At 47.1% G+C, this 16,695-nt stretch overlaps 1 protein-coding gene across 1 annotated transcript in view; it reads left to right on the forward strand.

Annotated features, from left to right (window-relative positions):
* Positions 1 to 16,695, forward strand: part of gse1b (Gse1 coiled-coil protein b) — a 575,648-nt gene that overhangs the window by 534,301 nt on the left and 24,652 nt on the right. The window contains exons 8-10 of the mRNA XM_080186715.1: positions 1,170 to 1,489; positions 4,714 to 5,029; positions 13,772 to 14,382. Of these exons, the coding sequence (XP_080042841.1) occupies positions 1,170 to 1,489; positions 4,714 to 5,029; positions 13,772 to 14,382 (1,247 nt within the window). The remainder of the gene's footprint in view (positions 1 to 1,169; positions 1,490 to 4,713; positions 5,030 to 13,771; positions 14,383 to 16,695) is intronic.

The following is a 16,695-nucleotide window of genomic DNA, read 5'->3' on the forward strand; positions in this document are numbered from 1 at the left end:
ATTAGAGGTTGAAAATGATTCCATGCACAGTTATGAAGCCATTCAGTCCATCTTCTGTGCCCGCTTAAGTTTGTTTATTAGTGTCACAAGTTGGCTTAGGTTAATACTGCAATGAAGTTACTGTGAAAATCCCCTAGTCACCACATTCCGGCACCTGTTCGGGCACACTGAGGGAGAATTTAGCGTGGCAAATGCACCTGACCAGCACATTATTCGGACTGTGGGAGGAAACCGGAGCACCCGGAGGAAATCCAAGCAGACACAGGGAGGATGTGCAAACTCCACACAGACAGCGACCCAAGCCGGGAATCGAACCCAGATCCCTGGAGCTGTGAGGCAGCAGTGCTAACCACTGTGCCACCCAAGCTTCACTCTTTCTCCACAAAGGTTTCCATTTCAGTTACATATCCCTTTCCCTGTTGTGTGGTTATATTGTATCAGCTTCCAGCACCATTTCAGACTGTATTTGGCCTTGGAGGGAGTGCAGAGGAGGTTTACTAGGCTGATGCCGGAGTTGAGGGGGTTGAGCTATGAGGACAGGCTGAATAAACTAGGCTTGTACTCGTTAGAGTTTAGAAGAATGAGGGGAGATCTCATTGAGACGTATAAGATGATGAATGGGATGGATAGGATAGAGGTGGAGAGACTCTTCCCGCTCAGAAAGAACAGTCGGACTAGGGGGCACAGCCTCAAGATAAAGGGGTTTAGAACGGAATTGAGGAAGAACTTCTTCACTCAAAGGGTGGTGAATCTCTGGAATTCTCTGCCCGTTGAAGTGGTGGAGGCTGCCTCACTAAATATTTTTAAGACGCAGGTTGATGGGTTTTTGATAAGCGAGGGGATTAAGGGTTATGGGGAGAGGGCGGGAAAGTGGAACTGAGCCACAACAGATCAGCCATGATCTTATTGAATGGTGGGGCAGGCGCGAAGGGCTAGATGGCCTACTCCTGCTCCTATTTCTTATGTTCTTATGTTCTTATTTCAGATTATTGTCACTCCCGGCGTGAAAGTGATTCTTCTATTTCCCTCTAAACCATGTCTGCTTCTTCTCATGCTCCATCTTAAAGCTGAAAACAGAAGAATCCGTTTTGTGTTCCACGGTAAATAATAATGGGTTTGTTTTCCCTCCACCTCCCTCTCTCCCCCCCCGACCCACCCCTAATCTGCAGGCTCCAAATGGACGAAGAAATCCGCAGGGAGAGGGAACGGGAGCGAGAGCGGGAAAAGGAGCGCGAGGCAGAGCGAGAGAAGGAGAGGGAGCGCGAGCAGGAAAGGGAGAAAGAGCTGGAAAGGGAGAAGGAGAAGGAGCGAGAGAGGGAACGTGAGCGAGAGATGGAGAGGGATCGGGAAAGGAACAGGGAAAAGGAAATGAACACAGCGAAAGCAATGGAAAATCACTACTTACACGTGCCAGAACTGCACAGCCTGCGAGGCCAACAGATAGACGACAGAGTGAAGGCTGCAGAGAGGCTAACACCAAACCGCACAGGTAATAAAAATGTTCCAGTAGGAAGGAATAAAATGCGTCCAGTGATTGACCAGCGATGTTTTGGTTGACATTAAATCAGGCAAAATAAAAATCAAGTCCAGTTCCTTAACTCTCGCCTAACTTGCCTTAGTTACAGCTGCAGGGGTTCTCTATCCCTACAACTCCTGTTTCTTTTTATTAATTCACAGGATGTGGGCGTCGCTGGCTGTGCCAACATTTATTGCCCACCCTTAGTTGCCCTTCAGGAGGTGGTGGTGAGGTGCCTCCTTGAACTGCTGCAGTCCCTGTGGTGAAGATTAAATTCCTTCCCTAATGGCATTGTGGGCTAACCCACAGCGCAGGGACTACAGCGATTCAAGAAGGCAGCTCACCACCACCTTCCCAAGGGCAACGAGGGATGGGCAATAAATGCTGGCCAGCCAGCGACGCCCAGGTCCCAGGAATGAATTGAAAAAACAATCTTGTTAGAGAAGGAGTTCCAGGATTTTGACCCTGAGACAGTGAAGGAATGGCAATATATTTCTAATTCAGGATGGTGAGTGACTTGGCGGGGGGAACTTACAGGCGGTGATGTTTCCTGGTATCTGCTGCCCTCATTCTTTTGGATGACAGTGGCTGTGGGCTATGCCTTAGGAGCCTTAGTGAGATCCTGTGATGCATCTTGTAGATGGTACACACACAGCTGCCACTGTTTGTCAGTGGTGGATGGATTGAAAGTTTGTGAAAGGGGTAACAATCAATACACCGTAGCACAGAAACACAGAACAGAGGCCACTTGTCACTTCTCAGGAAGAGAAAAAAAACCTCTCGGACAAAAGTGAGTGGCCACCATGAAGTTACTTTAAGTGCCAAGGTGGCCATATTGGGGGGGCGGTTAACAAGTACAAAACAAATGTTTGCTAAAGGCTTGTTAATGACTGAGAAAACTATTTGAAAACGGGCTTTTTTTTTGCCATTGGTCTATATAAACAAAATGCATACAAAGGAAGAACTGATTATTCATCTCGCACAGATTTCATAGAACATAGAACATAGAACACTACAGCACAAACAGGCCCTTCGGCCCACGAGTTGCGCCGATCACATCAACACCTACCAACCTACAGACCTATCTATAACCCTCAATCTCATTAAACCCCATATACTCATCCAGAAGTCTTTTAAAAGACCCCAGCGAGTTCGCCTCCACCACCACTGACGGCAGCCGATTCCATTCACTCACCACCCTCTGAGTGAAAAACTTACCCCTAACATCACTTCTGAACTTCCCTCCTTGCACCTTAAATCTGTGTCCTCTCGTAGCAACCATTTCAACCCGGGGAAATAGCCTCTGAGAGTCCACCCTATCTATTCCTCTCAACATTTTGTAAACTTCTATCAGGTCGCCTCTCAACCTTCGTCTCTCCAGGGAAAAGAGTCCCAGCTCCCTCAACCTAACTTCATAAGGCATGCCTCCCAGTCCAGGCAACATCCTTGTAAATCTCCTCTGTACCCTCTCAATAGCTTCTACATCTTTCCTATAGTGAGGCGACCAGAACTGCGCACAATACTCTAAATGAGGCCTGACAAGGGTCTTATAAAGTTGCAGCATTACCTCCCGACTCCTAACCTCAATCCCTCGATTAATGAAGGCCAGTACACCATACGCCTTCAGTGGCAAGAAAATCATTACTTCAAAATTCCGGATAATGAGGGAGCCCTCCCCGGAGTCCTTGGCCAATAGAATCCCTATAGTGCAGAAGGAGGCCACTCGGCCCATTAAATATGCACTGACAACAATCCCGCCCAGTTCCTATCCCCATTCCCCCTCATATTTACCCTGCTAGTCCTCCTGACACGAAGGGACAATTTAGCATGGCCAATTCACCTAACCCGCACATCTTTGGAGTGTGGGAGGAAAATGAAGCACCTGGAGGAAATTCTAATATCATCAACTAATGTCAGGAAAACAGATTTTTCTGGACTTTTATCTCATTGCTGTTTTAGGAGCTTTCTGTACGTAGATTATTGCCACTTCTCCCGTTACAATGAAGTCAAACTGGTTCTGAAGAACTAGCGGGACAGCCTGAGGTCGCAGAAGGGGCTGGCCAAATGCCTTTCCTTTGATTGTAGATGAGCAAAAACAAGCAAACTATTCAACCAAAGCCATCTGCGAGTGTTTGAAACGTTTCAACTTCAATCAGCCTGCAGTTCGGCATCTAACCTTCTGTCTGTGTAATGCAATTAGCTATGGCTGTAGCTACAGATTTATCAGGACCTCTGTGCTTGGCTGCTCTCTCGCTCGCTCGCTCCCCAGTGCCATGACCAGATCTGACATTTTGCAAAGGTCACCAGAATAGCATACACAAACACGCATTGTTATCATAGCATGATCCTTGTCTCAGCACAAAGGCTTTATTTCTTAGCGATTTGCTTTGGCAAAAATTTGTATGATCTGTGTGTGCAGCGAGGAAATTATTACACTGCGATTTAGTATACTGCAAGCAAATGTGGACCATTCATGCAGGCAAATCCAAATTGAAACGCTATTCATTGAATATTTCATACAATCCACCATTGTGCCAAGCAATCACATATTAATGTCAACCCAACAGTAATAGAGCATCGGTGTTCAACGTGCCTTGTACAGGACTAACTGGGTGATATAACTGCATTCATAAAGCATCTTGTCCGCTAAATATGCTCAGCCTGTTCGTTAAGATCAAAGAACAATAGAAGTAGAAGTTTATTTATTAGTCACAAGAAAGGCTTACATTAACACTGCAATGAAGTCACTGTGAAAATCCCCTAGTCGCCACACTCCGGCACCTGTTTGGGTGGATGTACCTAATCAGCACGTCTCTCAGACTGTGGGAGGAAACCAGAGCACCCGGAGGAAACCGGGAGAACATACAAACTCCAAACAGGCAATGACCCAAGCCGAGAATTGAACCAGGGTCCCTGTCGCCAGGAAGCAGCAGTGCTAACCACTGTCTGTGACTGTGCTGAAAAATCCCTTTCTCCAGGAAGGTGCATGTGTTTACAGATTGATCTAAGAGAACGTGACTCAGTCGCCATGTCCCACGTGGAGTGATAGATGATTCTCCTTACTGCCTCCAGCACCTTTTCAGGCAATGGGTTCCAAACCACAGCAACTCGGTACATTAAAAACAAATGCCTCTTGATTTGTGGTGACGTTGTGCGCAGCAAGAGCTGTGATCTCAAAATTTGTCTTTCGTTTGCAGATAAGGCCAAGGATTTTGCACTGACCTGCCCCAAAGCAGTCCATCCAAACCTGCACCAGTCCCCCGTCTCCCACCACGCTGTGCCCACCCTCATCTCCAACCACAACAGCTTCATCCCGCCCGGAAGCAGCTCGGCGATGCTGCTGCAGAGGAACAATGAGGAAGAGAAGTGGATGGCCAAACAGCGGCAGCTGCGGCAGGAGAAGGAGGACCGGCAGTACCAAGTGTCGGAGTTTCGGCAACAGGTACTTGAGCAGCACCTGGACATTGGCCGACCAGGCTCGCATAATGAAGTGGAGCACAGGGACTCTGTTAGGTAAGGCTGAGTGATGTGAGACTCGGGGGTTAAGCCGTTGAGACAGTGGGTAATCAATGGAAACTGTAGATTGATTAACTCGACTGGACGTTACCGCAGGTTGGGTGATGCCAGATCAGCAACAACTCAATTTCCATCCATTAAACTCAGTGGGAAAAAAGTGACAAGGCATTGATCAGGGTGTACACTGGAGCCTTATTCAAGTCACCCATCAGTCCTGAAGCATGCAGATCTTTAAAGCCAAACACCAATGGTCCATTTTCCCCTCTGTCAATTAGTGGGAGAGTAAGACTATCCGACCGCTTTGAAATATGCTCCTTGCCTGAGATGATGGGGAGGAGATTGCTCCCAACAGTGTTTATAATTAACACATTCCTCCTCGTGCTACGATAACTCATTTGTTAACCCTTTTACTTCAACTAGGTTAACCAGCAAGTTTATTGATTGGCCAAGAGGAGTGTTCAATGAGTATCTTGGCTTGAGAGAGATGTCACCCCTAAATTTACTAAACTTTGTGATTCCGTATTGAGTAAGAGAAGGCAGATAGCCAAGTGGTCTTATCACTTAAGCTATTTAATCCAGGAACTCAACTAATGTTCTGGGGATCCGGGTTCGAATCCCGCTACGGCAGATGGTGGAATTTGAATTCAATAAAAAATATCTGGAATTAAAAATCTCCTGATGACCGTGCAACCATTGTAATTGGAAAAACCCTGGTTCACTAATCTGAAGGAATTCTGCATCCTTTCCTGGTCTGGCCTACATGTGACTCCAGAGCCACAGGCTCTCAACAGCCCTCGGGCAACTAGGGATGGGCAACAGATGCTGGCCAGCCAGCGATGCCCATGTCCCACGAGCAAATAAAAAATAGAAACTTGGGTCAGAATTTTCCAGCCCGCATGCCAGCATGATTATCCAGTCCCGCGGAAGTCAATGGACTTTGGGGCCAACTCGCTGGGCAGCCTGCTGTGGTGACAGGGCTGGAAAACTCCGGCCTATGATGTGTGTAATAGGAACAGATTCAATGCCACCTTTACTCTCTGGTAGCTGTTGAGGACATTATTGGCACAGCAGCACCATTTAGGAAGGCTAGGCCAGATTCCTACATGAATGTTGCCAAACTATAATAGTTCGCAGAGCTATTGACATTGCGTTAAGGTTGCAGGCAATCTGTTAATCACGCTATTTGAGATTGAACTTAAAACAAACAAGAATAATTTGAAGAGAGAATAAAGGAACCATTTTCAGGAATATATATACGAAGAGATAGCAAAATAGAACCCTTGGAGGCTTTGGGATTAATTAAATTTTAGTAAAGTCAGCCTTAGCTAAAGGCTGTAACAGGTCACAAGGGAAGTGTGCACATGGCAGTTTTGTCTTGTGTTTCATTCAGCATCAGCTAGGAGCATGCAGAATGTTATTTTTTTATCAGTGTATCTGCTGGGGATTAAATCGAGTCCCAGAACTCACTTGTAACAGTCTGAACTAACTGTCCCAACCTCCCTTTAGGAACAGTTCTGAAGAAGCTCATTATATCCATCCATCTTATATGAACCTGCGATGGTTTCTCAATTTACATTGTGATCTCCAGCATGCAGGGAAAGAGCCCTGGGAAAGGGACTAATGGCAAAATCTGCCCTTTTGCTTGACTTTGAGTGCAGCTTTCGATTAAGCACCCTCCAGCCTCCCGAATTAGACACCCCTACCCCGTCACACGCAATTCCCATTTTTCCACAATGCCATGCCACATTGAGAAACAGCCAGGTGAAAATTGTCATCCAAACTGTGCCATGTTAGCCCTGCAGTTGTTAAGAATGCATACATCAACCAGAATCAGCAAGATGGTGTTCAGAGTGTAGAAGCTTAGAACAGAGTGGGCACGCAGCTGAGCCGTGGAGGCCAAGACATTGAGTCTGTTTAAGACATAGATAGGTTCATAATTGGTAAGGGGATTAAAGATTACAGAGAAAAAGTGGGAGATTAGGGTTGAGAAATGTAACGTTTAATGTTTATCTATTAGTGTTACAAGTAGGCTTACATTAACACTGCAATGAAGTTACTGTGAAAATCCTTTAGTAATTGGGTCACTATCTGTGCGGAGTCTGCATGTTCTCCCCGTGTCTGCACGAGTTTCCTCCAGATGCTCCAATTTTCTCCTACAATCCGAAAGACATGCTGGTTAGGTGGATTGGCCATGCTAAATTCTCCCTCAGTGTACCCGAACAGGCGCCAGAGTGTGGCAACTAGGGGATTCTCACAGTAATTTAATTGCAGTGTTAATGTAAGCCTACTTGTGACACTAATAAATAAATTTTAAGGTCATTCAGTCTATCATACCCCTCCCAACATTCAGGTAGATTTTGACTGGTCTGCACATCACCTCCATTTAACCCACCTTTGTTCCTTACGCCTTATTCAACATAAGTCTATTGACTTTGAAAATGTCTACTTACTCTCATTATCCACTACCTCGTTAAGAAATTGTGAATTCCAGCTTCTCTCCCAGTTATCTGCAGTTGCATTTCCTGATTTCACTCCCCAATGGCCAGCCTCAATTTTTAGACTTGTTCTGAACTCCCTTCCTCATTTGGATGAAATAGTTTCTTTGTATCTGCCCATTTCAAATCCCTTTGTCATTTTAAATACCCTCCCTCACAGTCTCCTAAGCCCTGGACAGTACAGTACAACTCTGGTTTGTGCAAGCAGCCCTCCTAGTTGAAGTCTTGTGGCTCTAGTATTTTCATGAATCTGCCATTCCCTCTCCAGGGCTAATATCTGGACATTTTCCCTGAGGAACTGGTGCCCAACTGAATGTTGTCTTCTGGCAGGGGTCCAACCAATCCTCTGCACTACTGAAGGGCCTGCCCACCTCACTTAGAAATTTCAACACCCTTCAGATAAAGGCCAACATATATTAGCCTCTTTGACAATCTCCTGCTCTTCCATTGTTGTCATGATGTGGAGATGCCAGCGTTAGACTGGGGTAAATACCGTAAGAAGTCTTACAGTACCAGGTTAGAGCCCAACAGGTTTATTTGGTAGTAAACGCCACTAGCTTTCGGGGCTTGCCTCTTCATCAGGTGAGTGGGGAGTTCTGATCACAAACAGAGCATATAAAGGCACACACAGTTTACAGAACACTTCAGAATGCGAGTCTTTACAGCTAATCAAGTCTTAAAGATGCAGACAATGTAAGTGGAAATAGCACTAAGCATGGGTTCAAGAGATGTGTGTTGTCTCCAGACGGGACAGTTAGTGAGATGTTGCAAGTCCAGGCAAGTCATGGGGGTTACGGCTCGTGTGACACGAACCCAAGGTCCCAGTTGAGGCCGTCCTCATGCGTGCGGCACTTGGCTATCAGTCTCTGATTAGCGACCCTGCGCTGTCATGTAAAAGTGAAGGCCACCTTGGAGAAAGTTTACCCGAAGATCCATCATTGTCCAGAACCCCCTGCTGGAAAATACAAGGATTGGGATGTTGAGTTTGGAAATGATGCCCGCTGTGGGTGACATGGTCTCCCAGCATTTGCTGTCCTGACTATTCCAACATGCTCTTGGCTGCTCTCCCGCATTCTATGCTGTGTAAACATGAGGGGCGGAATTTTCCTGCCCCACCCGCCACGGGAATCGTAGCGGGTGGAGAGGGCGCACCATGCAAAGGTCCATTAACCTCGGGTGGGATTTTCCAGTCTTGTGGGCGAGCGCGGATGGCAAATCCAGCCTGAGGTCTTCCAGAACTTTGCTACTTGTATCAGATTACTGCCTAGCCTTGTTCTCCCTAGCTCTGTAACTTCTTTTACACCCCTCCCACTACCTTCCGAGATATCCGTACATCCCTGATTTTAATCTCTCCGCCAATTATGGCTGTCCCCTCAGTTACCTAAGCTGCAAATTCTGGAATTCCCTCCCTAGAGTTTGCCACCTCTCTGCTTAACTTTCCGCCTTTAAGACATTCCTAAAACCTATCAGCTTTTTGATCTTCTGTCCTAATATCTCGCTATGTGGCTTGGTGCCACCTGAAGCAATGTAGGATGTCCACATTACATTAAAGGTGCTATGTCAATACAAGTTGTTCTTGTCTTGGCACGTAAGTGAAGAACGATGACGGTACCCCAGCGCAGAGGTCCTCTGGCTGTTGTGGAACGGCGTCTCCGTGTTGGTCAGCTCGTTCACTGACAATGGAAAAGATTTGCAAGGAAATTGTAGTCATGGCATTGCAGTATCAGCACTTTTACTGGCTTGATTGTCAAATTAAAACATTCCCTTCTTACAAAGACTGCCATATTTTCAAACGATCTGTCTGTGTGTCATGACAATCCAGCTATGAGTGCTCACAGATAATGGACTCATATGCATAGCCCTGATGCGACTACAGATCCATACACCAGCTACTATTACAGTTAAATTGGGTTTTTAACAGTATGTTGGATGACAAATTATATGTAGATAACCGCACTGATAATTATATGATACTTTATGGGGAGCAAAGGTCACCATAATTTGCAAGCTGCTGTGTTACAATTACTCTCTCTCTCTGTCTGTCTCTCCCTCTCCCTCTCTTCCTCACTCTATTGACACAGCTATGAGCAAAACTGAAAAGGTAATTGTATTCACATCCTGAAGCCACAGGGGTTGCGATGAAAAAAAAAATGTTCTGACGCCTGTTTGTTCGGTCCATTGCTGGATGATTAAGCATTGCTCGCACGGGCAGCTTTCCGCTCTGGTGATTTATTATCATCAGGGTTCTTTTTTAATATCTCTCTCTCAGCTTAGCAGGCTAATCAGGTGCGGGAGGAGCTGGGATCTGTGATTCTGGCTTTATTCTCTGTGTGCGCCGCTAGGGATTGGTCGCACAATTCCCAAAGCTTTATAATAGCCCAAACCCCTGGCTGCTTTTGAGGAATTTAAGGTGATTTCTAATTAATAACACAAGAACACGGGACTGGTGTTCAGGAAGCGGACGATAATCCCGCTTCATCTGTCTAATACTGGCTGATAATTGCATTGTTCTGAACAAGAAAAAGCCTCTTTGCAACTGTCTGCTTATATTAAATGGTGACGGAAGAAGGAAGGTGATGAGACGCGGTTGAGTTGATGAATCTAATCTGCTTATGCAAGGCAAAGAAAGACCAGGTCTCACTGCCCCCTACACAGAATGAACTTGCAACTTCATAACTGGGTACGGAGTCTTTAAAATGGTTAGCACTGCTGCCTCACAGCTGCAGTGACCTGGGTTCGATTCCCGGCTTGGGTGACGATGCGGAGTCTGCATGTTCTCCCTCGTGTCTGCGTGCGTTTGCTCCGGGTGTTCCAGCATCCTCCCACACTCTAAAGATGCAAGTTAGGTGGATTGGCTATGCTAAATTGCCCCTTAGTGTCCCAAGATGTACACACTGGGGGTAAATATGTGTAGTTCATAGAATCATAGAACCCTACAGTGCAGAAAGAGGCCCTTCGGCCCATCGAGTCTGCACCTAACACAATCCCACCCAGGCCCTATCCGCATATCCCTACGTATTATACCCACTAATCCCTCTAACCTACACATCCCTGGACACTAAGGGGCAATTTCTTAGCATGGCCAATCAACCTAACCCACACACCTTTGGACTGTGGGAGGAAACCAGAGCACCCAGAGTAAACCCACGCAGACACGAGGTGAATGTGCAAACTCCACACAGACAGTGACCCGAGCCGGGAATCGAACCCAGGACCCTGGAGCTGTGAATCAGCAGTGCTAACCACTCTGCTACCGTACCACAGTTATGGGGATAGAGCATGGATAAAATGCTGTTTTAAGGTCTCGGTGCAGGCTCGATTGGCTGAATGCCGCTGTAGGGATTCTAAGTGTTACGAGAGTACCTATAGAGTTGTGAAGAGTATCCTTGTTTTTAATTCATTCATGGTATCTGGGCATCTGCCAGGTAAAGACTACAATGAAGTATTTTTGGAAGTGCAGTCACTATTGTAAGCAGCATGCCAAATAATTGCACAAAGCAAACTCCCACAAACAACAATGTAATCACAACAGATTCACTGTTCCAGTGTCGCTGATTGCACAGAAAGAGGCCATTCAGCCCATCAAGCCTGCACCAACAACAATCCCACCCAGCCAATATCCCCATAACTCCACGTATTTACCCTGCTCGTCCCCCAACAGTAAGGGTTAATTTAGCATGGCCAGTCCACCTGACCCACACATCTTTGGAGCATGGGAGGAAACCAGAGTGCTCAGAGGAAACCCACACAGACACGGGGAGAATGCACAAACTCCATAGTGACCCAAGTCAGGAATCGAACCTGGGTCCCGGTTGCTGAAAGTCAGCAGTGCTAACCACCGTGGCCCTGTATCACCCTTCTTGCTTCTTCAGAATATTGGCATGGTCCCTCTGAGACAGCAGATAAGACTTCTCGGTATAATGTCTAATCCACAATCAACAGCTTCTCCTGTGCTGCACTCCCTCAACACTGCACTGGGAGTGTGTGCCGAGATGGTGTAGTCAGTCTCTGGGTGGGGTCTTGCGTCTCTACCATCTTCACCTATTCATTGTAAATGTGCGGATGGTGTTGAGAATAAATAATGGGAGCGCTAAAATGTCTGGGGAACCGAGAGGGGGACATTGTGTCACGGATCTACTATTTCTAGGGCCATTTCCCTAAGTACTCCTGGATGAAGATGAAGATGATCAGGCCCTGGAGATTAATCCACCTTCTATCTATTAACTTCCACAAAACTATTTCTCTTCAGTACTGGTGTCAGCAAACCAGCACTGACACTGGTGGCACAGAATTATGTGCCCGTCTGCCTCTGCTCCTCTCTCCCACACACACACACACACACACACCCCCGGCACACTGACATCTTGCCCCTTAGTGTCCAAGCAGATTTATAAAGAGCCAAGCTTGTAGGGTTAATTTGCAGCATCCCAGGGGAACTGTGAGGGATATGGGGTTGAACCCATCATTAAAATTAGGTATTTATGTGGATACTATCACATTGTATAGCACTGAGGTGAGAATGACCATAACTCGAAAAACATTAAGCCACAGTTACTGAACTTTGATTGGAGTGGCTGAGTGTCCCCCTTTCCAGCATGGTTCATACATTTTTGGGTACTGAATGCCTCCCTGTAAAACCTAATGTTTTAAATTTTAATTCCCATGCGCAGTCCTAAGCGGATAGGGTGAGAAGTCTCTCAACACCAATTGAAGTCCAACAGGTTTATTTGGAATCATGAGCTTTCGGAATGCTACTCCTTCATCAGGTGAATGAGATCCCTGTTGGACTTTAACCTGTAGGGATATGGGCCCTAGTCCAACGCCGGCATCTCCAACTTGTGGCTAACCAGATGGAGTTGTCTTGTGACACAGCCACCCATGTATTTCTTCTTCCTTCAAAACCAGAGGAAACAAATCTTTAATAGAGCCGATTGCCAGGTAGTCTTGCTTCATTTTGATGGCAAGGTCTTCTCAACCTGTGGATACGTGAGAAAGGCCTCGTTACTTTACTCCTCATTAATAATGTTTACGCATTACCTCGGACATAACAGGTTGAGAGCAAAGATATCCTTATCTTGAACAATGTGGCAGCTGAGGTCCACATTGTATTCTTTGGCTCTTGTGCTTTGCGATCTGGCAGTGATCAGGTGTCACCATGGTGACTGGCCCAAGGCTCAATAATCAGATGGTCAGAGGAAGGAGTAACTCAGTGATTCGACTAGGCAGAGCTGGATTGCTGTCATTACTGCATGGACCTTCTGTCCTCATCAGCTTCCCCCTTCTTATAGAATCAGACAGTACAGAAGAGGCCCATCGAGTCTGCACCAGCATACAATAAACCTGACCTCCCACCAAATCCTATTTACCAGCACTTGGCCCATATCCTTGAGTGTTATGACGTGCCAAGTGCGCATCCAGGTTTTTTTTAAAGGATGTGAGGCAACCAGCCACTACCACCCTCCCAGGCTGCGCATTCCAGACCCTCATCACCCTCTGGCTAAAAAGGTTTTCCTCACATCCCTCCTAAACCTGCTGCCCCTCACTGCGAACCTATGTCCCCTCGTGCCTGAGCCTTCAACTCAGCTGCTCCTTCTCCCTTCTGTCCATGGCCCTCATCATCTTATGTACCTCGGTCCGGTTGTCCCTGGTCTTCTCTGCTCCAACGAAAACAACCCAAGCCTACTCAACCTCTCTTCATAAAAGTTCCTTCCCAAACAGCATCCTGGTGATTCTCCTCTGCGGCCCCTCCAGTGCAATCACACCCTTCCTCTGATGTGGCGACCAGAAGTTGCACACAGTCCTCTAGCCTCACCAAAGTCCTGTACAACTCCCAACATGACTTCACAGAATCTTACAATGTAGAAGGAGACCATTCGGCCCATCGAGTCTGCACCGATCACAATCCCTCCCAGATCCTATCCCCACAACCCCATGCATTGACCCTAGCTAGTCCCCCTGACGTGAAGGGGCAGTTTTAGCACGGCCAATCCACCTAACCTACACATCTTTGGACTTCCCTGCTTTTGTAATCCATAATAAAAACTCAGTGCTGGAAACACTCAGCAGGTCAGATAGCACCTGTGGAGAGGGAATCGCCTCACATTTTATCACCCTGACCTTTCTGAGGAAATTTTGAAATGTAACGGATTTTGTTGTGCAAGTGTTGGATTCCTGCAACAGGATGGGAGACAGATACCAGTGCGCCTAAGGCTAATGTTGTCTCTTTGTATTGTTGCTCCCTCAGCAGATCTGGACACAGTCACCATGAGCTCTGTAGCAGAGATCAGCCCCAGCAGTTGGGAGCTCCACCGCCCCTCATCTCCCCCAAACCCCAGCACAAGGAGCACCATTCCGGCCCGGCTGTCCTCTGGAACCCGGTGAGCCTGATGGACAACCACACTGAGGCCCGCAAGAGCCACGATCACCACGTGCTGAACAACTACACCAGCCACTACGACTCTCACCGGCAGCCGGGCCCACTCATCAAGATGGAGAAGATCCATGGCCACGAGGAGAGCGCCAAGAGGCGCGACAGCCTCGAGAAGTACCAGCCGCCGCGGGGCCCTGGCTCCCTGGAGCACGCCACCCACACTCATTCCTATGGTCCCCCTTTCGCCGAGCTGGAAAAATCTGCCCAGACCATCCTCAACCAGCAGAGGATGTCCGTGCCCTTCCCGGGACATTACAGTGACATGAGTTTGTTGCACAAGTCGACTTCGGCCTATCGGCAGCCCCACGGCCCCCCGCGGGCACCAGGGCCCATGTACGTCTACGATGAACTTCTCCAACGCCACAGGAGGCTGATCAGCAAGCTGGACCTTGAGGAGAAGAAACGGAAAGAGGCGAAAGAGAAAGGTGAGTCTTGGTGGCTCAAGATAGAAACGAGAAGCGGGGGTCAGCAATTCAGCCCTTTGAGCCTGTTCCATCATTCATTTTGATCATGGTTGATCATTGAATTCAGGATCCTGATCCTCCCTTTTCCCCCCGTAGCCCTTGATCCCTTTAGCCCCAAGAGCTCCATCTGATATCTTGAAATCAGACAACTTTTTGGCCTCAGCTACATTCTGCGGTAGTGAATTCCACACATTCGCCACCCTCTGGGTGAAGAAATTTCTCCTCACCTCAGTTCTAAAAGGTTTACCCCCGGCACGGTGGCACAGTGGTTAGCACTGCTGCCTCACAGTGCCAGGGACCCAGGTTCAAATCCCAGCTTGGGTCACCGTCTGTGTGGAGTTGGCACGTTCTCCCCGTGCCTGCGTGGATTTCCGCCGGGTGCTCCGGTTTCCTCCCACAGTTCGAAAGATGTGCTGGTTAGGGTGCATTGACCCGAACAGGCGCCAGAATGTGGCGACTAGGGGAATTTCACAGTAACTTCATTGCAATAATGTAAGCCTTACCTGTAACTAATAAATACCCCTTAATAAGACCCCTGTTAGTAATAAATGACACCTAGTTCTGGACCCCCCCACCAGTATTCGAGCATTATTTTGTGGTCTTGCGGTGACAGTGAGAGTGTGATGACTTATTCTCTATACTGCGAAGAATAGAGCTATTTTTTGGCCTCTGGCTTGTCCTCAGTCTGTTCTGCTGCTTCGCTGCCGTGGTCCAGGCCCATTGCTCCATAGAGCTCCAGTGCATCCTTGGCACAGGCCTTGCCCCTGGCAGGGCTTCTCCCCCATAACCAAGGGTGTAGCTAAAATAATCAATGTACAGAGGCTTTTATGTGAAAATATGTAAAAATATTGATAATGGGAAAGAATGGGGCGCTTTGTGGATGGTATTGAAGTAACTTTATAAATCGGAGTATAAAAGTTGGAGTGTTATGGTAAGGTTATATAAGGCATTGGTGAGGCCAAATTTAGAGTATTGTGTACAGTTTTGGCCACCTAGTTACAGGAAGGATGTAAATAAGGTTGAAAGAGTGCAGAGAAAGTTCACGATGATGTTGCCAGGACTTGAGAAGCTGAGTTACAGAGAGAGATTGAATAGATTAGGACTTTATTCCCTGGAGCATAGAAGAATGAGGGGAGATTTGATACAGGTGTATAAGATTTTGATGGGTATAGACAGAGTGAATGCAAGCAGGCTTTTTCCACTGAGGCTAGGGGAGAAAAAAAACCAGAGGGCATGGGTTAAGGGTGAAAGGAGAAAAATTTAAAGGGAATATTAGTGGGGGCGTCTTCACGCAGAGAGTGGTGGGAGTGTGGAATGAGCTGCTGGATAAAGTGGTAAATGCAGAGTCACATTTAACATTTAAGAAAAGCTTGGACGGGTTCATGGATGAGAGGGGTGTGGCGGGATATGGTCCAAGTGCAGGTCAGTGAGACTGGGCAAGAAATGGTTCAGCACAGACAAGAAGGGCCAAAGGCCTGTTTCTGAACTGGAATTTTCTATGGTTCTATCGTTCTAACTCAGAAGGAAAATGAACAAGACCATGTCAGCTCAGTAAACCCAAAGTTTCAGCCTCATGCATAGCAGCAGGCAACATAGCCTGTGAGCTGATAGATTCAATCGGTGAAACTGTAACATAAGTCCTGAGGAGCAGGAGAAACTGTGAATATCCTCATTGGCGATGACGGATACCTTTATAAATAATTATATTATAAATAATATCAAAAAATGCCTTTAGTGCCACTTACTTCCAGAGTGCTCATGGACTTGCTCAGACTTTCCAAACTGCGAGGAGTCCTGGAATAAATGTGGACGGCACGGTGGCACAGTGGTTAGCACTGCTGCCTCACAGCGCCGGGGACTGGGGTTCGATTCCTGGCTTGAGACACTGTCTGTGCGGAGTCTGCATGTTCTCCCCGTGTCTGCTTGGGCTTTGTCCAGGTGCTCCGGTTTCCTCCCACAGTCCGAAAGCCATGCTAAATTCTCCCTCAGTGTGCCCAAACAGGTGCCAGAATGTGGTGACTAGGGGATTTTCACAGTAACTTCATTGCAGTGTTAATGTAAGCCTACTTGTGACACTAATAAATAGACATTAAAACTTAATAAATGATCTGGCAGTTTCTTAAGACAAGGATTCCAATATTTTTCTCCCCTCACTTTTCTGCAGTTTTGACCTCCATATTCCAGGGAAGATTTACTTGTACTGGAAGTGGTACGGTGAAGGTTCACTAAAATGGTTCCTTTGATGAGGGGTGTGAGTGGGAGAGGAGGGGTTCT

The sequence above is a fragment of the Carcharhinus amblyrhynchos genome, chromosome 4 (assembly GCF_965287045.1).
Source record: "Carcharhinus amblyrhynchos chromosome 4, sCarAmb.v2.hapA, whole genome shotgun sequence".
Taxonomy (NCBI): Eukaryota; Metazoa; Chordata; class Chondrichthyes; order Carcharhiniformes; family Carcharhinidae; genus Carcharhinus; species Carcharhinus amblyrhynchos.